This window comes from Artemia sp. Qi Xiang Cuo, chromosome 6 (assembly GCF_049724085.1).
Source record: "Artemia sp. Qi Xiang Cuo chromosome 6, ASM4972408v1, whole genome shotgun sequence".
Taxonomy (NCBI): Eukaryota; Metazoa; Arthropoda; class Branchiopoda; order Anostraca; family Artemiidae; genus Artemia; species Artemia sp. Qi Xiang Cuo.
Genome location: NC_142799.1, coordinates 14,338,984 through 14,362,659, shown reverse-complemented (window position 1 = coordinate 14,362,659; position 23,676 = coordinate 14,338,984). Strand labels below are relative to the sequence as shown.

General features: G+C 35.7%; 1 protein-coding gene across 1 annotated transcript in view; it reads right to left on the bottom strand.

Moving 5' to 3' along the window:
• Positions 1-23,676, bottom strand: part of LOC148950894 (uncharacterized) — a 110,357-nt gene that overhangs the window by 10,241 nt on the left and 76,440 nt on the right. The window contains exon 5 of the mRNA XM_089090502.1: positions 17,218-17,508. Coding sequence (XP_088946628.1) covers positions 17,218-17,508 — 291 coding nt within the window. The remainder of the gene's footprint in view (positions 1-17,217; positions 17,509-23,676) is intronic.

Genomic DNA, 23,676 nt, shown 5'->3' with positions numbered 1-23,676 from the left:
ATTACGCGGCGCTAATAATTCACAATAGTAATTGTATACCATAATTTTTGCGTGTGGCAATTGTCGAACTTGCCAAGATTGACTAATTAATTAAGAGATAATATAATCGGGAAGGAGTATACGCAGTAAAATGAGGGGGTACGAAATAAACAAGAAAAAAATAATGTGGGAAAAAAACAAGAAGAACTCACCCCTCAGAGGCTGAGCCAAATGAAGGGGAGTTGCGGGTTAGAGATAATACAGATATGGGAATTCGGAAAATGAATTAAGAAGATATAATGACAGAAGGAACCAAAGTAATCCGAATCGCAGGAGTAGCAGAAGCTCAAATTCCATCAGGGGCTCACGAAAAAGTAGTCATGTAGATATGAAACAATATTTATTAAATTACATGAAAGAGAAAGGAAGAAAGAATAGCCAGAGAGCAAAAAGAGGAGAATGATAGAAAAGAAAGAGAGCAAGAAAGAAAACAAAGAAAAATTAGTGAAACAAAGCACCTAGAGCATATAAAAAAAATAAAGGATGAGATACCTCAAATTGAAAAATATAGTCAAATCCAAACAATACTTCCTCAGGCTCGGATAGATAAAATTGAAAAAGATAGTCAAGCCCATGAAGTACTTCATCAGGCCCGTATGGAAAAATTAAGAAAAAATAGACAAGCCAATGGAATATATCATCAGGCTCGTAGGGAAACCCTTACTTAAGTTTGTGAAGCCCGTAAGGGAAGGTCAATGAGTGAGAGATTATCGGAGAATTATCAGACAGTGATTGCTGTAACGAGACAATACGCAACTTCGTTGACTACGGGGGGAGGTGGACTGACCCATAAAATAAATTGGGAGGCTGCGTCACCCTGTCGGAAAAATGAAATACTGGATAATCATGTTCGAAATGTTTATAATCCACAAAAATGGGATGCGGAAGTAAAAAGACCACTTAATACTGAAAATAAGACGCGTGAGAATGATTTTTCGGGAAAATTTCCAGAAAATGGAAAACTTGAGAACACTTTTAACGAGTGTGAGACGCCAAAAAATGTTACCCAAAACGAAGCGCTGATTGTACCAAAGAAAAAGGAGACGAAATTTATTGTACGCGCTTTTCCTCGCAAAGTTCGAGAAATTTTAGTACAATATGAAAAACCAAATGTCAGAGTTCAGTTCCCATTTGATGACCAAGTATTTGTTTCTACGGTAAAAGTAAAGAAGACTAAAAGAGAGAAAAAAGATGCAAAACGGAACTACAATAAAGAAATGCAGTCAAAGATAGGGGACGCTGTAATCCAATTCAGATTGAATGGTTATTTATTGTGCGCGATTGGAAAGTTTGAGAAAAGTAGAGGTGAAAAGAAAAGTGCAAAAAAGAGACACAATTTGGAGATTCAGCCTGCAGTGGTGAGAAATAAAAATTTGGATGTGCTGTGCCTAGACACAAATAAAATGGATAATAGGATGAAAAATAAAAAGTTGGATGGGCTGTGCCTAGCTAACATAAATAAAATGAATAACAGGGGGGGGGGGGAAATAAAAAGTTGGATGGGCTGTGCCTAGCTAACATAAATGGTGGGGCGACAAAGAGGTCCAAGACTCATGGGGAATAAAACAAGATGATTACAAAATAGAGTTGAACGACCTACAATGGGTTGGGGAAATGTTGGGAGATGTTGAATGTCGGGTTGGATTGGACAAAACTTGGGAAGGAATCCCTTGGGGAAAATTCCCTGCGGGAAGATGTGAAAGATAATCCTTTTCCTCAATACACAACTGGCGGACAAGTTGTGATCCATTTACCGAGATTTTGCCTCTCTGATCTGGAGTCCTTAGGCGATACTCGCTCTCAGTTACTTCATACTTCACCCAAACCTTTGTCCATTAGCCCTATTCATAGTTGTTATTCTTCATGGGAATCGACAATTATTTCCGGCAAACTGTATTCAGTGGGAGATGTATCCAAATTTCATCTTCAATTAGCATCAACAACAATTTTTATTTGATTATCCCAGGGAAGGGAACCCAGAAAAAAGGCGATTCATGGTTTGCTCAAAATTTTATTTCATTCCCTGTACCCTTATCGCTTTCACAGGCCTTTGCATTTTCAGCCTTATTTTATTTGAAATTATGCCAAGGGACAATTTACATTTTAATTGAGATGTGAGGTTGTTTCCACAGATGGAAATTAAAAGGCTAGTGCAGCCAATTTTTCATGATGGTTGGCATCATCGAATGTACCAGAAACCGATTCTGTGCTCCTCTCAAATGTAAATTCGTGAGAGCGAGAAAATTTATATTTTCGATTGTGCTGAGTAGGATCATGTCCTGCGAATCTTTGGAACTTCTACTTTCAAAACATAATGCGGATGCCACACGATAGACACCATGGTGGTTCTACGGTAGAGACGTGCGGATGACGACGGATCCTGAGCCAAGCGGTAGAAGTACAGGCACTGGTGGAAGTAAGAAGAGAAGATAGACAAGTTTGGTGATTTTGAAGTTAAGTGTTACATTTGTAAGGGTGGACCAGCGAAGCGCATGGGCGGTCATTTATCTTACGGGGGGAAATGTTGGGGTTCCACCCCTTGTTTCTTTTATTTTCAGATAAATGACCGATTTTCGTATCTGTAATTATATTTGCCTATAAGATAATTTTAATAATAAGTTGAACTCTTAATGCTAAGCTAGATTCTTTCGTAATAAGTAACCTTTGAACTTAAATTCTATTTCGGTCTTCCGGGTCTGAGCCATTGAAAGGTAAAATTACGAAAAAGTAGAATGGATTTTGGATGGTGATTGAGAGGATTGGCTAGGGCCAGGCGAAATCCAACCCTATGCAAAGTTTGCTGCACAGAATGAATATTATTTTTGGGTTAGTCTACATTGAGAACCCGTTTGGGGAAGTCTATTCTTTTTCAAGTGAATATATGTATGTGAATTTTTGGAAGATTCAATTCAATTCAATTTATTAAAATAAAAAAAAAGATAACATAACACCAATACTAATAAGGATCCTGGATGCGAACTTGCTGAGGACTATGACAACAAAAAATAGAAAATGAACAAGACAGAAAAAAAAGAAAAAACAGAAAAAAGAGAAAACACGAGTAAATTATAGCAAATTGATTAAAAATTTAGAGATTTATAATATCAAAGATTAGTAACATTGTTATACAGTGTGCGAAAACTTGTGGATAGCTCGATACTGGAGGGTATTATATTCCATTGAAGTATAGTTTTATAAATGGGGGATCGCTGGGCGGAGCTAGAGACACACTTGGGGACAATAAAGGAACGGTTGTACAAACGGAGACATAGGCCTTCAGAATTATTGCAATTAAAATAAGATAATAATTGGGGAGGAAGGTTTTTATGGTAAGCGGAGTATGCAAGGGATAAATTTAATTTTTTAATGATTTGTTCAAAAGGGATAATGCCAAAATCGGAGTACAAGTCCTGGGTGGGATATAGTCGGGGCAGCCGAAAAACTGCTTTGATGGGACGGTTTTGGGCAGATTTTAATTTATTGGTAACTGAAGGATAAGTGTTGCCCCAAACAGATCCGCAGTATGAGATATATGGGTAAATAAAAGAGTAATAAAGGGTGACAAGGATATCAGGGGGTAGAAAATTATTCACACGATTAATCATATTTACCTGTCGCAAGATTATGGCTCTGTTGTAGGAAACATGAGTTGCAAATGATAGGAAGAAGTCTATGTGGACACCAAGAAACTTGGCAACTTCGACCTGCGGGAGGAGATTGGTCGAATATTTTAGGCCAAGTGCTTGCTGAGCTTAATTTTTTTGTAAGGGGTTCGAAATAATACAACCTGACTTTTCTTGCTGTTAATGGGCATGCTTACAAGTTAATAGTCAGATTACAAGTAAGCTATTTTCTATAACTGTGTAGACTATTTTTTCCAGGAACCCAGACAGGGTAGGAAAAGAATTACGAGATACCGTCATTATTATATCGACAGGGGGGTTCGTTTACCTTCCAAGGAGATATCTAGAGATTTTAATGGTGACCCGAGTTGGGTGCACCCTTGGCCTTAGAATTTGGCCATTTGACCTTCCGATCCCATTATCATCCCGGGAAGGGTATATTGTAAATTGGGTATTGACAAACCCTATATTTACAGAACCGTTGTGGTAAGCACTGGCATCCGATTATAACATTTGGCACCACCGGGGGCTTTCCCCTCCAGTAAATAGTGTAGCACCATTTTTGCACGAATAAGTGGTGACACCCGTACTTTACCACGCGAACAAACATGATCAGCACAAATACCCAATGCTTTTGATGTATCTATTGGTATCACAATTAGATTTTTTAAAGTTTCGTTTACTATTGAGACGAGTCGCTCTTACTATACAGTTCTTTACCACGAACTTTTTGATTGTTTCAAAAGTCAAATCAGAGGCAACGCTATAGTGTTGCCTATAGTAAAGGTCATACGGCTCCAATATTTTATTGGAGCCAAGCTCTGGAGCAAAAAATTATTAATTTTTTTTCACCAGAGGCACTTCATATGGAAGGGATCGTCGTATAAACTTCTAATGGAGCTCATTCGATTGGAAAATCGAGAGTTATAGTGCCCTTTTTAGGGGTCAAAAGTGATTGGAAGGCGACTCACTCTCCTCCCACGCCCACCATTTCCCCAAATATATCCAATCAAAATTTTGAGATAGCCATTTTGTTCTACGTAGTTGATATCCAGATAGAAATTATGTTTTTGAGGAGAACACTCCCCCACAGTCCACAGGGCAGGGATTGTAAATTATGCCCTGGAGCATATAAGCTTTTTATAGAAAGCATTATCGTAGAAACTTCAAAATGGACTCATTCGATTGGAAATTCAAAGGGCTAGTGCCTTTTTTAATAGTCGAAATTGACTGGAAGGCAACTAACCCCCCTTTCACGCCTACCTTTTCCCCATACACATACAATCAAAATTTTGATACAGCCACTTTTTCAACGTAGTTGAAAATTCTGGAAATCGGGTCTTTGAGGATGACAACCCGCCCACAGGCCTCAGGGCAAGGGTTGTAAATTATACCCAGGGAGCGTATAAGGTTTTTATAGAAAGCGTTGTCGTAGAAACTTCAAAAAGTGCTCATTCGACTGGAAATTTAAATGGCTAGTGTCCTTTTTAATAGTCGAAAGGGATTGGAAGGCAACTAAAACCCCTTCCACGCCCACCATTTCCCCAAACACATCCAATCACAATTTAGAGATAGCCATTTTGTTCAACGCAGTTGAAAGTTCTGGAAATTAGGTCTTTGAGGATGACAACCCCCCAAACCCCTCAGGGCAAGGGTTGAGACTTCAGAGAGGGCTCATTTGATTGGATATTGAAAGTTCTAGTTCACTTTTTAAGCGTCAAAAGATATCAGAGGGTAGCCAGCCCCTCCACCCCAAGCCCTTTTTTCCAAATGCATGCGACAAACATTTTGAGATGGCTATTTTGTTAAAAATAGTTCAAAGATCATATGACAAAAACTCCAGTGTCAATACAACCCTCCAGGGCCCGGGGACAAGCGTCACAACTTATGCCCTGGGGTTATATATGGTTCTTATAGAAGGGATGCTCGTATTAACTTCAAAGATGGCCCATTTTATTGGAAAGTTCTAGTTCACTTTTTAAGAGTCAAAAGAGATTGGAGGGCACCTAACCCCCTTCCCCTCCACGCCTTTTTTTCTCAAACCCATCTGATACAAACTTTATGATAGCCATATTTTTTAAAATAATTCAAAGACCATAGAACGAAAACTTTGGGGTCGACACAGCCCCCCAGGACCCGAGGGAAGGCGTTGTAAGTTATGCCTTGGGGGAATATATAGTTCTTATAGAAGGGATGCTCGCAAAAACTTCAGAGAGGGCTCATTTGATTGGAAATTGGAAGTTCTAGTTCATTTTTAGAAAGTCAAAACAAAATGGAGGGCAACTACCCCCCCCCCCCCCCACGCCTCGTTTTAACCCAAATGCATCCGATAAAATTTTGAGATAGCCCTTAAGTTTAAAATTGTTTAAAAGTCAGATAACAAAAACTCAGGTGTCGAAACAACCCCCCAAGACCCGGGGACTGGTGTTGTAAGTTATGGCCTATGGCATATATGATTCTTATGTAAGGGACGCTCGTATAAACTTCAGAGAGGGCTCATTTGATTGAAAATTGAAATTTCGAGTTCACTTTTTATTAGTCAAAAGAGAGTAAAGTCCATACAGCTCCAATGTTTTATTATTTATTTTTTTCCCAGAGGCACTTCATATGGAAGGGTTTGTCGTATAAACTTCGAAGTGAAATTTCTGGAAATTAGGTCTTTGAGGACAACCCCCCCCCTCCACCCGACAGCCGTCAGATCAGTGGTTGTAAGTTATGTCCTGATGGCATATAAGGTTTTCAATAGAAAGTGTTGTCGTAAAAACTTCAAAAAGGATTCATTCGATTGGAAATTTAAATGGCTAGTGCCCTTTTAAATAGTCGAAAGCGATTGGAAGGCAAAGAACACCCATTCCACTCCCATCATTTCCCCAAACACATCCAATCAAAATTTTGAGATATTAATTTTGTTCAACATAGTTGAAAGTTCTGAAAATTGTATCTTTGAGCAGGACACTTCTCCCACAGTCTTCAGGGCAAGGGTTATAAGTTATGCCCTGGGGGCATATATGGTTCTTATGGAAAAAATGTTCGTAAAAGTTTCAGAGAGGACTCATTTGATTGGAGATTGAAAATTCTAGTTGGCTTTTTAAGCGTCAAAAGATACCGGAGGGTAAACATCCCCCCACACCCTTTTTACCCAGATGCCTCCAATACAATTTTTGAGATAGCTGTTTTGTTAAAAATAGTTCAAAGATTATATAATAAAAACTCCAGTGTCGACACAACCCCCCAGGGCCAACCCTGTACGTTGTGCCCTGGGGTATATATGGTTCTTATGGAAGCGATGATCGTATAAACTTCAAAGAGGGCTCATTTGATTGGAAATGGAAGTTCTAGGTCACTTTTTAAGAGTCAAAAGAGATCGGAGGGCACCTAGCCTCCCTCTTCCACACCGTTTTTTCCTCAAACCTATCCGATAAGAACTTTGAGATAACCATTAAAATACAAATTGTCATTAAAAATAGTTCAAAGACCATATAACAAAACACCGGGACGGACAGAGCCCCCCAGGGCCCGAGGGAATTGTTTGTAATTTATGCCCTGGGGGAATATATGGTTCTTATAGAAGGGATTCTCGTGAATCCCTTCTATAAGAGAGGGCTCATTTGATTGGACATTGATAGTTCTAGTTCGGTTTCAGACAGTCAAAAGAGATTGGAGGGCAATTAGCCCCCCCCCCGCCCTCTGCCTCACGCCCTTTTTTCCCTAAATGCACCCGATAAAAATTTTGAGACAGCCATTAAGTTAAAAATTGTTCAAAAATCAGATAACAAAAACTCAGGTGTCGACATAACCCCGAGGGCCCGGGGGTAGGCGTTGTAAGTTATGCCCTGGGGCATATATGGTCCTTATGAAAGAGATGCTTGTATAAACTTTAGAGAGGGCTCATTTGATTGGAAACTGAAATTTCGAGCTCACTTTTTAATAGTCAAAGGAGATCCGAGGGCAACTAGCCCCCCTTCCCACTCCTTCTTTTTCCAAACCCATCTGATAAAAATTTTGAGATAAAGTTTTTTTAAAAAGTAGTTCAAAGGTCAGATAAGAAAAACTCTGCTGTCAATACAACCCCCAGGACCTGGGGGAAGGTGTTCTAAGTTATGCCTTAAGGGCAGGTAGACCATGTTTCTTATGAAAGGAATGCTCCTATAAACTTCATGGAGGGCTCATTTGATTGAAAATTGAAAGTTTTAGTTCAGTTTTTTAGAGTCAAGAAATTTAAGGGCAACTAGCCAATCCCCTAACGCCCTTTTCTCCTCAAACCCATCCGCTACAAAGTTTGAGATAGCCAGTTTTTTGAAAATTGTTGAAAAATTAGATAACAAAAACTCCGGTGTCAACACAACTCCCTAGGACCAGGAGGTATGCGATGCAAGTGTTGTCCTGGGGGCGTATATGGTTCTTATGAAAGGGATGCTCGTATAGACTTCAGAGAGGGCTCATTTGATTGAAAATTGAAAGTTCTAGCTCACCTTTAAAGAGTCGGAAGATATCCGAGGGCAACTAGCCCACCCCCACACACCCTTTTCCCCCAAACCCATCCTATAAAAATTTTGAGATACCCATGTTTTTTAAAAAAATTCAAAGGTCAGATAACAAAAACTCCGGTATCGACAAACCCCCCCCCCCCAGGGGCCGGGGGGTAGGCATTGTAAGTTATGTCCTAGGACCGTATGTGGTTCTTATGAAGGGATCCTCTTATAAACTTCAGAGAGGGCTCATTTTAACGTAAATCATAGTTTTAGTTCATTTTCTCAGAGTAAAAAAAAGATCGGAGGTCAACAAGCCCCTCCTGCCCTCCATACCTTTGGGTTTATCGGATTGATAAATCCATCCGATGAAAATTTGAGGTGACCATTTTTTTGAAAATAGTTCAAACATCAGATAATAAAACCCCCAGAGCCTGGGCACAGGCGTTGTAATTTTTACTCTGGGGTATATATATTTCTTATAGAAAGAGATGTTCGTGCAGTATTCGTATAGGGTTCATTTGATTGAAAATATAAAGTGCTAGTTCACTTTTGAAGAGTCAAAAGAGACTGAAGGGCAATTAGCCCTTCACCCCCCCCCACACACACCCTCTTTTCCCAAACCCATCCGATAAAAATTTTGAGAAAGTTATTTTCTTAAAAATAATTCAAACATCAGATAATAAAAACACTGAGGTTGATACAAACCCATTTTTTCACTTTGATATTGTTACTTTGATACCAGTTTTGAAACTTTGATGAACAATTGATTTTTTTAAAAAGGTTTGATTTTGAAATAAGGAACTTTTAAAATCTTGAAACTTTTTGCAGAATCAAAACGAACAAAAATTATTTAAAAAAAACTTTCCGAAAAATAAGTTTTTCAAAGAAAAGTAAAGGCCGTTTTAAACTTAAGCTCAGCAGATACAAATACCTGTTGAAATTCAAACTCCAAACGACCAGAAATTACTATTAAAGAATAAATGATACCCAAAACGAACAGAAATTAAATAAACAATCATAGCAAAAAACATACAACAAGTAATAATATAAATGAAAAAAAAATCTTAAAGCTAGTAATGCTTAGATTGAATATGAAAATCAAGCTTAAAACGACCAGAAATTAAATAAATAATCAATGCAAACAAACGTACAATAGATATTAATGTAAACGAATGAATAAATCTTAAAACGAGTGAAGCTTAAATTGAATATGCAAATCAACCTTGAATCGAACAAAAATCACTACAAACAAGAGTTTGGGTATCGCCTCTCTCACTGTAAAAGTCTAAAACCTACTGCATTATTGGCGCTTTACTGAAAGCTATATGCGTCTTGAACAGTCTTGGAAAGTATAAACAACATCAAAATTAATATTTGATATATCGTATAATGATATTGATTATCGAAAGGTCCATCAGTTCAAGAATTTATTTCACTGTAATTTTATTTTTATTTTCAATACTGTAAGAACTGGAAAAGAAAATATTTGAAATATAATTCGTTTTCAGTTAAGTGCCAATGATGCAGTAGGCTTTTGGTTTATATTTACATTACGGAAGGAGGCAGTATCCAAACTCTTGTTTGTAGTGAAACTATATTCGTCTTGAACGACTTTATAAAGAACTAATAAATTAAACTGAATATGTGATGTATAATGATATCAATTGCTGAAAGTTCACCAGTTCAAAATTTATTATGATTTTAATGTTTATTTTCAATATTAAGTACAGAAAAAAAAATTTGCAATAAAATTGGTTTTCAGTAAAGCGGCAATGACGCAGTAGGTTTTAGACCTTTACAGTGAGAGAAGGAGGCGATACCCCAACTCTTATTTGTAGTGATTTTTGTCCAATTCAAGCTTGATTTGCATATTCAATTCAAGTTTCATTCATTTTTAAATTTACTAATTCATTTACATTAATATTACCAGGAACAGTTGAATACTAAACTTCAGAGTTTAAAATTTGATAATGTGGAAGATGGTTGGAATAATTTTAGAAATATAATTTGTTAAGTTGCTGAAGCTGTCTTAGGTAAAAAAGCTAGAACTGCAGCTAAGAATATTAGTGAAAAAGCTTTATGTTTAATAGAAAGGAGAAAGGACTTGTACAAAAATTATCTGAGCGATAGATCATATGAAAACGAAAGGAATGTAAAGAAAGTGGAGAAAGCATTAAAATATGAACTAAGGAGGTGTAAAGTCGAGGTCATGGATAAAAGTGTCGAGGATCTGGAAGATGCAGCTAGACGGCATAATAGTAAAATATTGTACTGACATGATAACAAATTGAGAGGGAATAGTCAATCCGGACTTGGTCCAGTTAAAGATAAAAATGAGGCCGCAATTAGCGATAAGGAAAAAACTAAAGAGAGACGGGCCGAACATTTTGAGAATTTGCTTAACCAAGATAGAGTTGCAGGAAAAGATATAGAGGAAAATGAAAAAGTTTGCGATACCTTGGATGTGAAGGAAGATTTGTTTTGTGAGGAGGAACTAGCAACAGTACTAAAAGGATTAAAAAATAATAAGGCTCCAGGTGCTAATAGGGAGGTAAATGAGTTCCTTAAATATGGTGGCTCTGAGGTTGGAAATAATTTGCAGAAGATTATGAATATGATTTTTGAAAAAGGGGAAATACCTAATGATTTTAGGAAAACCTTAATTAAGTCACTTTATAAGAAAGGGGATAAAAGTGAGCGTAGTAATTATCGAGGCATTAGTCTGGTCTCTGTAGGTAGTAAATTAATTAGTAATATGATACTTTTTAGACTGAGAGATGCCGTAGACAAAGTCTTAAGGGAAGAACAGTGCGGTTTTAGAAAAGGAAGAGGATGTGTCGAACAAATTTTCACTCTTAGGCGAATAATTAAGAAGTGCCTGAGTTTTCAAACACCTTTGGTCCTCAGTTTTATAGATTAGCATTCATTCTGCAAGCGTTGATTCTGTTGATAGAAGAGCTTTAGTAAAGGTTTTATCCTTGTATGGTATACCAGACAAATATATTAAAGTGATTAGTGCTATGTCCAAGAATAACACTGCTGCGGTTAAGGTAGGAAATGAGGTTAGCAGCTGGTTTTGTATTAAATAAGGAGTTAAGCAGGGTTGTCTTCTATCCCCCTTTACATGGATTATTTTGATGGACTTGTCTTAAGGAGCACAGGAAAGGCAATGTGAGATCACGGAATCAACGGGGAGGAAAAAGTCTCCTGGACTAAGATTATGCTGATGATTTAAGCATCCTAGATGAAAATATGAGCAAAATGAATGAAGTCTTAGAAGTTTTGCGAGTTCAGGGTGCTAGAATAGGGTTGTAAATTAATGTTAAGAAGACTAAGTCACTAAGGCTGGGAATAAGTGAAGATTAAAAGGTGAAGTTGGGTAATGAAAAGATTGATCAGGTGGACAGCTTCACTTACCTTGGTAGCATTATTAGTAAAGATAGCGGGACCGTCTAGGGCTAAACGGAAAGCAGTTCGTCCGTGTCTGGGATGGGAGAACGTCATAAAGAAAGATTTAAAGGAAATGGAAACTTCGTGGGCGGGTGTAAAAAGGGAAGCTTTGAATAGATTGGGACGGAGGAGGAGCGTGCGTAGCTGTGTTGATCTCAGGCGGCTTGGTGCTGCAATGAGTTGTTAGTAGTTAGTAGGAGTACATTAATATCTATTGTATGTTTGTTTGCATTAAATGTTTATTTAATTTCTGTTCGTTTTAAGTTTTATTTATACTTCAATAGCAAAATATTTTTTTTCGTTTTAAGATTGATTTTAATATTCAATCTAAGCATTACTCCCTTTAAGATAGATTTATTCATTTATATTATTACTTGTTGTATGTTTTTTGCTATGATTGTTTATTTAATTTCTGTTCGTTTTGGGTTTGATTTATTCTTTAATAGAAATTTCTGGCAGTTTTGACTTTGAATTTTAACAGATATTTGTATCTGCTGAGCTCAAGTTTAAAATTGCCTTTACTGTTTCTTTAAAAAACTTGTTTTTCGGAAAGTCTTTCTTAATTAATATCTTTGAAAAGACTGCAGTATGAAAAGACATCAAAAATGCAGTAAAAAATTAATTTTATGCTTAAATTTTTTGGTTTTTGATTAAAAGATTCACTAGAACTTCAAATTTCCGTTTGAATAAGCCCTCTAATGATATTTTAGGACCACTGGGCCGAAACGATGACCCCTGGAAAAAAAAGAATAAATACGCATCCGTGATCTTTCTTCTGGCAAAAAATATCGAATTCCACATTTTTGCGGATAGAAGCATGAAACATCTACAGTAAGGTTCTCTGATACGCTGGAACTGATGGTATGATTTTTATTAAGATTCTATGACTTTTAGGGGGCGTTTTCCCCTTTTTTCAAAAATAGGGCAAATTTTCCCTGGCTCGTAACTTTTGATGAGGATGAAACTTACATATTTAAAATCAGGATAAAAATCCTATTCTTTTGATTATCTATTGATATTAAAATTCCATTTTTTAGAGTTTTGGTTAGTATTGAAACGAGTCGCTCTTACTACACAGTTCGTTACCACGAACTCTTTGATTCAGCCATCTCTAGAGCCATGATGCCGATGAAACATAGATAGTCCCAATATATGGTTAATAATTACTACGGGCTATAATACATAACTTTTCCTATAATACATCATATGACATTTTAATCAAATTTACTAAAGCGAGCAGCTTAGCGTAGTGGAAGTGGCGTTGGGTGTGTGCCTCAGAGATGGATGGATTGAAGCGTCATCAAACCTCGCTGGGCCTAAGACTTGGTATTCTTGGGTTAGGTTTCGATTCACCGACTTTTGAAGCTGCTCTTGATAATACTATTCAAAGATTTATTATTGCAGCAAGTCCGGTTTCTTACAACGATTTCTACTAAGCTTCAAAATTTTTATTTTTCTAATAAAGGTTTTGAAATTGTTGCAATCAGATTTTCAGTAATATCAAGTATCAAAAACCTAACAAAAACTAAAATAAATTTTTAATTTTTAGGCATTTTCCCAGTTTAAATTACAAGATTAAAATTATTGCTCAGATACAATACATGTTTTTGCAGTTTATAACTTTATCGATTCTCAACTAAAACTAAATTTTTACGTTTTTCAATTTTTACGTAACGTCACTCATTACGTCATATATGGTTATTAGTACACAATCGATGTTAGATATCACGTCACGTCACTTATTACTTCATATATGGTTATGATAGATTAAAAAATCAAATATCTTTGAAAATATGAAGACATCTAAAAGTAGTTATTTTTTGTAAAAAGTGATTTTATTTTTAATTTTGTTTTTGACTAAAAAAAGTACTAGAACTTAATTTCCGTTTGAATAAGCCCTCTCGCGACCTTCTAGGAACACTAGGTCGATACAATCATCCCTGGGGAAAAGAAAAAACAAACAAATAAACAGGCATCCGTGATCTTTCTTCTGGCAAAAAATACCAAATTCCACATTTTTGCAGATAGGAGCATCAAACCTCTACAGTAAGGTTCTCTGATACGCTGAAACTGATGGTGTGATTTTCATTAAGATTCTATAAGTTTTAAGGGGAGTTTTCCCCTTTTTTTAAAAAATAGGGCAAATTTTCCAAGGCTCCTAACAATTGATGAGGATGAAACTTAAATATTTAAAATCAGCATAAAAATCCGATTCTTTTGATTATCTATTGATATTAAAATTACATTTTTTAGAGTTTTGGTTACTATAGACACGAGTCGCTGTTACTATACAGTTTGTTACCACGATCTGTTTGATTCAGACATCTCTAGAGCCATGATGCCGATGAAACATACATAGTCCCAATATATGATTAATAATTACTATGAGCTATAATACATCACTTTTCCTATAATACATCATACATTTAATCACACTCAATAAAGTGAGCAGCTTAGCACAGTGGTAGTGGCGTTGGGTGTGTGCTTCATAGATAGATAGATTGAAGCCACATCAAACCTCGCTGGGCCTAAGGCTTAGTGTTCTTGGGTTAGGTTTTGATACACCTACCTCTGATGCTGCTCTTGGTAATACTATTCAAAAATATTTGACTATTACAGCAAGTCAATTTTCTTACAACGATTTCTACAAAGCTTCAAAATTTTCGGTTTTCTATTTTAAGGTTTTGAAATTATTGTAATATGATTCTGAACTAAAACTAAAATAAAATTAATTTTTTCGATTTGTCTGTAATATCAATCCTTACACCATATATTGTTATTAGTAAACAATCAGTGTTAGATATTATGTTACGTCACGTGTTAATTAATATATGGTTGTGATTGCCTAAAAAATGAAATATCTTTGAAAATATGAAAAGACTTCTACAATGCAGTTTTTGTAAAAAGTGATTCTATTTTTATTTTGTTTTGTTTTGATTAAACAAGGCACCAGAACTTTTAATTTCCGTTCAAATGAGCCCTCTCACGACATTCTAGGACGACTGGGTCGATACGATCACCCCTGGGGAAAAATGAAAACCAAACAAATAAACACACATCGGTGATCTTTCTTCTGGCAAAAAATACCAAATTCCACATTTTTGCAGATAGAAGCATGAAACCTCTGCAATAAGGTTCTCTGATACCCTGAAACTGATGGTGTGATTTTCATTGATATTCTATAGCTTTTAGGGGATGTTTTTCCTTTTTTTCAAAAATAGGGCAAAATTTCCAAGGCTCGTAACTTTTGATGAGTAAGACTAATCTTGATGAAACTTAAATATTTAAAATCAGCATAAAAACCGATTCTTTTGATTATCTTTTGGTATTAAAATTCCGTTTTTTAGAGTTTTGGTTACTATTGAGACGAGTCGCTCTTACTATACAGTTTGTTACCACGAACTGTTAGATTCAGCCATCTCTAGAGCCATGATACTGATGAAACTTACATAATCCGAATATATGATTAATAATTACTATGGGCTATAATACATCACTTTCCCTATAATACATCATACAACATTTCAATCACATTTAATGATGTGAGTAGCTTAGCGTAGTGGACGTGGCGTTGGGTGTGTGCCCCAGATATAGATGGACTGAAGTCTTATCAAACCTCCCTGGGCCTAATGCTTAGTGTTCTTTGATTAGGTTTTGATCAACTGACCTCTGAAGCTGTTCTTGTTAATACTATTCAAAAATATTTGATTATTACAACAAGTCCGATTTCTTACAACGATTTGTACTAACCTTCTAACTTTTGGTTTTCTATTTTAAGGTTTTGAAATTGTTGTAATAATATTTTCAGTATTAAAAAGTATCAAAAACCAAACAAAAACTAAAATTAATTTAAAAATTTTCAGGTATTTTTCCAGTTTAAATTACAAGATTAAAATTATTGCTCATATACCATAAATGTTTTTGCAGCTTATAACTTTATCGATTCTGAACTAAAACTAAAATAAAATAAAAATTGATTTTTCAATTTTTACGTAACGTCACTCATAACTTCATATATGGTTTTTAGTGCACAATCGGTGTTATATCTTACGTCACTGTCAATTATTACTTCATATATGGTTATAATTGCTAAGAAATCAAATATCTTTGAAAATATGAAAAGACATCTAAAATGCAGTTTTCTCGTAAAAAGGGATTCTATTCTTAATTTTTTGTTTGTTTTTTTTTTATTATAAAAAAAAAGCACTAGAACTTTTAATTTTTGTTCGAATGAGCCCTCTTGCGAAATTCTTGGACCACTGGGTCGATACGATCATCCCTGGGGAAAAGATAAAAAAGACAAATAAACACGCATCCCTGATCTTTCTTCTGACAAAAAATACAAAATTCTGACAAAAAATACAAAATTCCACATTTTTGCAGATGGGAGCTTGAAACCTCTACAACAAGGTTCTCTAATACGCTGAATCTGATGGTGTGATTTCCATTAAGAACGACTTTTAGGGGGTGTTTTTCCCTTTTTTTGAAAATAATGCAAATTTTCTCAGGCTCGTAACTTTTGATGGATCAATCAGCTTAAAAGTCCGATTCTTTTGATGTCTCTATTGATATTAAAATTCCGTTTTTTAGAGTTTCGGTAACTATTGCGACGTTTGATACAAGATAAATACATTACAGTGATTAGTGCTATGCACGAGAATAACATTGCTGTGGTTAAGGTAGGAAATGAGGTTGGTGATTGGTTGTATCCCCATTTATACGGATCATCTTGATTGACTTCGTCCTAAGGATCATAACAAAGGTCACGGGAGAACACGGAATCCATTCAAGAAGTAAAACTCTGCTAGACTTAGATGTTTTTCAGAGAAACAGCCAACGGATTGTTTTGAGTACCAAACTGACTGACTATACCTGAAACAGTAAACTATACGAAAAATCTGGTCCAATTCCACTTTCAAGAGCTACAATCAGAGAAAGGTTGAGATGGCTGGGACACATTCTGCAGATTAAGAATGGCATCATTCTTGTCGACCAACTATCTAGGTCCAAAGAAAAAGCAAGTCGTCTCAGAATGAGGTGGGAAGATGTCGTAAGAAAAAATTTAAAGAGAATAGGAACTTCTTGGGAGGGCTTAAAGAGGGAGGCTTTGTATAGATTGGAATAGGAGTGTGCGTAGCTCTGTCAGCCTCAGGCGGTTTGGTGCTCCATTGAGTTCTTAGTAGCAGTAGCATATAAGGGAGGCTTTCTTATTTTTGTTAATTTATGTTTATTTTACGTTTGTGCTCATCATAATAATTTTCGTTCGTTTTATGTTTAGTTTCTTCATAAATAATAATTTAAGCCTTTGTTTTAGCTTTACATCTTATTACACTAGATTGGGCTTCTTTTTAAAGTTTTGAATTTTCTTTTTAAATCGTAATGAAATACTATTTTGTAAGAACAGAAACTGCCATTACAGGCACTCTTAGTATATGTAAAGCAGTTTAAGCAGTATTACTTCACTTATACTATTTTCAAAGACAACTCAATTCGATGTTTTTGATGCAAGCTATTTTCTATTAATAGAACTTTTTTTTCTCAACAGATGAAAAAAAGAGTTAAACTATGGTTTTGAGGTGTCCGAATCTACCTGCTCAAATATGTCAACCAAGATATTTAAAGCAACTTCATACCTTCATCACTGATATCATCCATATCAGAATCGAAAAAGTCAACGTAGCTGACATTTTTCTTCCTTTGTCTGAGATGCAGCTTTTTTTCAATAGTTTTTGTTGTTGATATTACAGCCAAAGATTCCTGTTTAGTATGTCCTTGAGTTCTTTGCAAAACGTTCACTGGCGGTTGGCTGTCCCAGTTTGGAGGATTCGAGACAGGACAAAGCATTTCAGAATCCAAAGCTAAGGATACCGGAGATAAGTTCACATTAAGTGTTTTGACAGATGTGCATATATCAGCTTGTAATTCTGAAATTGTAAAGCATGATAATTAATTAGAATATGATGTATCACTTCCTGGGACATTTTTTTTTTTTTTTAGCAACAGAAACAGCCTTTAAAACATTCAATCAGAGGCAGCGCTCCAGTGTTGTCTATAGTCAGTTGCCTGATTAAATTTATTGAAGCACTGAAATTATACTTCAACGCAATATATTTTTTCCTGGACCCACTTCATACGGAAGGGGTGGCAGTAGAGACTTTGGAGGGGGCTCATTCGACTGGAAATTAAAAGTTCCAGTATCCCTTTTAAGAGTCAAATGTGATCGCAAAGCAAACACCGCTATCTCTTGCCCTTTCTTTCTAAACGACACCCGTACCCACCATGTATATTCGACCAAGATTTTGAGCAAGCCATTTTGTTTAAAGTGGTCGGAAGATCCAACAAATATGCTTCCGGTGACAAAATTGCTACACAACGGGAGATTAGCGCTGTAATTAATGCAAAAATAATCTGTAGTTTGAATAATAACGTTGAGAAACTAATCGTAGGTCAAAAGTGACTGTAAGACAAGAGCCCCCCCATCTCTTTGTTCCTTGTCACCCCACCCTTCCATACTTCCAAAAGACGTCAGGTCAAAATTTTGAGATAGCCAGTTTGTTCAAAATAGTCGAAAAGTCCCGTAAAATGCCTCCAGGGATGAAGTTACCCACACTTTTTGTCTAGCGTAGAGGACCACAAATAATACAAATTGGCAATTTCGAAACTTATGTTTTCTAATAGAAAGGAAGGATTTGTACAATATTTCAGAACACCCAAGCGTATAACGTAGAAACTTTCAGAGAATATTGAGGCGGATGTTGGACTAAATCAGGACACCATGTGTATCCAGGTTACCATAAGGGCGTATCTGCGCCATTTTGGTAACTTTTGTGCATCTACAATATCTTGGGAGCAGCAAAGGGTATTAAACTGAAACTTTCAGGGAATGTCAAACTAAATCAAAAGAAACCATGCACATCTAGGTTGGCAATGTGACGCATCTGCAATATCTCAGCAACGGCTATTATTATTAAGCTGAATCTTTAGCAAAATGTTGACGGGGATAATCATCTAAATTCAAAGACACTATGTGCATCCCGTTTGTCATAAGAAAGTATCTGCAATGTCCCACAGACGGCCAAGGATACTAAATTAAATTTTTTGAGGAATGTTGGGTAGAATTAATTAAATCAAGAGACAGTGTGCATCCAGGTTGACAAATTATTTATCTGCAACATTCCAGGAACGATTAACAGTATTAAGTCAAGACCTCCAGGGAATGCTGAATTAAATCAAAAGGAAGTATCTGCATCCAAACTGTAAAACAGGCGATCAAACTGTACTTGGAAGTAAAATTTTTGAAATGGACAGAGAACAAAAAAATCAATGCATGCAGGATAAATAAAATTTGATCAATTGTTTAGATACAATGATATATGAAAAATTCCTCGAAGTAGCTTCGAATTTTCAATGCTTTAATGAAAAAAGACCAAGTTAAGATCGCAGTTTATGTCCTCTACAAAGCTAAACAACTGAATGAAAAAAACTGGTTTCAACACATTTAGAAAATTGTCGTTTATTTATTTTTTAGAGTTACTTTGAATTTAACTGTTCCAGTCTCCTCCCCCCATGCCTGAATATAGCCAAATGCTGTGTAGCAATTTATTGGATTTTTGGTTTACAATACTCTTTTCTTTTCTTACTGATTTCTCATTAACAGTCTATTCATCCTGCCAAGTTAAAAAGTCAACAAAAAATAAACTCACTGTTGTGTCTAGCCTAGTGCTATAGAGAGGAAGGAGACTGGGTTACAATTAATTTGAAAGCGACTCTGATCATTCAATCAGTAAATTTACGAATAAAATCACTGCACTAATTTTTCCATTGCAGTTTTAGGTTAACGGTCAGGCAATAAGCTATGGTCATTGAATCAGTAAATTTACGAATAAAATCATTGCACTAATTTTTCCATTGCAGTTTTAGGTTAACGGTTTTAAGTAGATAAGCTACTTAAAATGTATAAGCTAGCTCAAAGATCGTTTCAGGGAGTGGTGGGACTATTTTTGTTTTTGGTAGACGTGGTGAATATTTGCGGCAGTTGCTGTGTGTATCTACATGAAAACATTATCCAAGAAAAGTTCTCAGGGTTTTTCTGAATATGTAAGTTTGAAAATGACGCAATAGCCTCAAGGGTAGGAGGGAGGGGCTTACTCCTGTTTGTAGCAATTTTAGTTGGTTTTGAGTTTGACATAATAATTCATTTTGATTTTTACATGTTTCAGGATTTATTCAGTGAACTGTTTCAGCACTTGTTATCTATACATTTGATATGGTTAGTTATTTTAATTTCCGTTCGTTTTGGATTTCATTTAGTCATTTCTGGTCGTTTCAAGTTACAATTATAGCATAACTTTATTTCTCCATGTCCTAAGTTTTAATATGGCTCCTTAATTTTCTTTAAGTACAAATAACAGTTTAATCAAGGTTCAAGGTTTAATTTTAAAATATCTGTACAAAATAGACATAAATACAGGGTAAACGCCGGAGACACAAGGTCGAATGACAAAAACCCGGTACATTAATCGGAATAAACCTGTTTAACAACAAAATAATAAATAAGATTTATTCCATGACTCACCAATAGACGGACACCCACCCCACAAACCCACCGACACCGGGAAAATATAAACCGAAAATAACAATAAAAAAAAAAAAAAAAACCAACGGGCGAAAAAGGGTAACCGATAACCGGCATCTCACAGGGCAAAACACCCAACATAACAATAATATCAAATGTACCCAGATTTTCAATATATTATAAATTCTTAAAATTATTTTTAAGGATAGAATGAAGTTGTTTTTTTATATTTGGAAGAGATTTACTGCAATCAATAAATGGTAGATGAAGACACCATGAACCCGTGATTGAAAATAATGGTAAGAACCGTGATCTCTCTGTGCTTAATTTTAGGTGCTGAATATTCCATTTATGTCGGGTTTCATAAGAATGGGCATGTTGCACAGGGAAAAAATTATTCGAACAAAAGTATGTAGGTAGTTCCGACCGGTCATATTTTACCTTAAATAAAAAAGAATTGAGGGTGAATATCTGTGAAACAGGCAAAATATTAGTTAGAAGATATAGAGTTTCAGTTTTACTCTTATTAGGATACGAAGACGGTGATGGTAAATATTTCTTTAAAATTAGAAGAGCCCGGTTTTGAAGAATTTGTATCGGTTTCACATGACATCTGAATGCTGCCAAATATATCAGAGGACAATACGTAAGATGGGAATGAACCAACGCAAAATAAATTAGACGTAGGATTTCATATGAAAAAAAATGCTGAAACCTTCGCATCATACCAACCCCCTGAGCAACATTAACCAGTAATATATTACAATGTTCTTTATATGACAGATTTTCATCAATAATAATACCCAGATACCGGAACGACGTTACCCTTTGAATTTGAATATTTGTAGCATGATCAAATATAGTAGAAATTCCTTGAGCATTCTGCCCAATTCTACTATAAATGATAAATTTGGTTTTTGATGCATTAAGTGACAAACGATTAGCTTTTAGCCATACAAGAAGTGGTGAAAATACGATTTGCAGCTTCTCATTGAAATCTTCTTCCGAATATCCAGTAAGTGATGATCCAGCATCATCTGCAAAAAGAACATTCAGACCAAGGTTTTCTGTCGCTGATGGAAGGTCATTTATATATATTATAAAAAGCAGTGGTCCCAGGATTGAGCCTTGCGGGACACCAATATTTGACAACAGACATGGATCCGAAACTGTGTCGTTGATCATAGTCACTTGGGAGCGACGACTTAGGTAAGATGCGATAAAATCGTGCGCTGGTCCTCGTATCCCACCGTGGTTTAATTTATACAAAAATATTTCATGGCTTAACGAATCGAAGGCCTTCTCAAGGTCCAAAAATATACTTGCCGGGATCCATTTTTTGTCCAGACACTCGTGAATAAATTGTACCATAGTTAATATAGCATCCTGCATACTATGTTCTTTTCTAAATCCATATTGAGTTTTTGAAAAATAATCTTTTGAACAGAGAAAATTATACATTCGATTATAAAAACATCGCTCCATTACTTTAGAAAAACCCGAAAGAATAGAAATGGGTCTATAATTTGAGCAATTAGTCCAGTCACCACTTTTATATAGTGGTAACACTTTCGCTTTTTTAAAAGAATCCGGAAAAGTTCCAGATCTAAATGACAGATTTATTAAATGACACATAACTTTATTAATACTAGGAAAAATGGCTTTAACAATATTGGTCGACGACTCATCAATCCCCAGGGAATTTCCATTATTTAAAAGCTTAACAACCTTAGCAAGCTCTTCTTGTGTTACCGGAGTTAAAAACATAGAATTCTCAGAAGGACTTCCTAGGTACGTAGGATAATTACATTGCCCATGGGACATATTATGTTGGAGCTTATTAACTATTGACTGCCCGATTGACACGAAATGAAAATTTATGTAATTTGCCATTTCTAGTTCCCTTTCAATTGTATTACCATGGGTATCCCGTATGTTTGATGGTGAAGAAGACGTCCGCGATCGATTTAAACACGAGTTGATTAGTTCCCAAGTTTTATTTGGGGACTTACTTCATTAAAAGAATCGAAATAAAATTTAATTTTAGCATTACGTATTATTTTTGAAAGTAGGTTTTTATAATTTTTGAAGGTTCTTCTATTTTCTTCACTTTCGAAAGATATTAAAGTTTTATAGAGATTGTTTTTATGTTTTATTGACGTCAAAAGGGCTGGCGATATCCATGGTTGGATGGGTTGATTATATTTCCGTTTTCTTGTTTTTACTCTTGGGCACGACTCATCAAGTGCAGCATGAAATCCCTCTAAAAAATAATACATCGCAGAGTTTATTTCATCATCATCAAATACAGGATACCAATCAGTTAAATTCAGTTTATCCTTTAAAAATACTAGACTTTTTTTATTAATAATCAGGGTTGCTGTTTCTGGTGATTTTATCTTATGAATTTGGTATCTCACATCAGAAATTAAAAAAAAAAATGATCAGAGAAATCCGTCAGAACAACCTTTGAAGACGTGGCTGGTGTTGTTAAAACTATGTTGTCAATGAGAGTTGCACTAATCGATGCAACACGCGTTGGAATTGTGCACGAAGGAATTAGGGAATTCGATGACATTAATGTAATAAATTCTGTTGTGTGGGTATTTTCATTAAATTCTAGTAGATTTATATTAAAATCCCCCATAACCACAACATCCTTATCATCCAAAGATGCTAGTAAAGACTCCAGAAATTGCAAAAAAAGCGGTATTGGGGCCGACGGGGGCTTATACACAACACAAACTTGAATTTTTTTAGTCCCAAGCCGACATTCAACCGCCAGTATTTCACACACTTTTTCAACATTATATTTTTCCAGTTCTGGCAGTCGCTCAAACTGCACTCCATCATTCAAAAATAACCCAAGACCACCTTTTTCATGAACTAGACGATTCTTATCAACGAATTTATATCCCGGGATTTTCACATTATAATATGTCTTATCATTAATAAATGTTTCACAAATCCCCAAAATGTCAATTTGATTTGCTGGCAATAAATTTGTTAGTTCATCAATAGAACTCATGAGTCCTTGTACATTCACAAACCCCATTCGCAATGAATTATCTTCAAGTCTGTTTATTTCATCAGGAGAAACGTACGATGACGGTTTTATTTTAGAAAAAGTGTTTTCTCTTTGACCGAATACATTAAAAGTTTCAGAAAGTAAAGATAGGTTAAGGGGTTTTCCCTCCAAAGCCACCAGTCTATTGGTCCCCCCCGCACCCGCAAACCTTAAAGTCAACTAAGTAATATTCGAAAGATCCCACCCCGCGCCAGTAAGCCCGCGTGATAAGGAGCCCGTACCACTGCCGAGTCATGAAAACCTACTATGCTTATCATCCTTCGAGAAGACCCAAGTTGAGAAGGTATAAGTAGAACAGAAATAACTGGGGAAGAAATAATCAAAATAAACTTGAACCGAGCTAGCCTAAATAACACATCAACATAAAAAATCAACATATCTCAAACACAAAATCGAAACAATTATCAATCTAGAGTGGGATTGATCTAA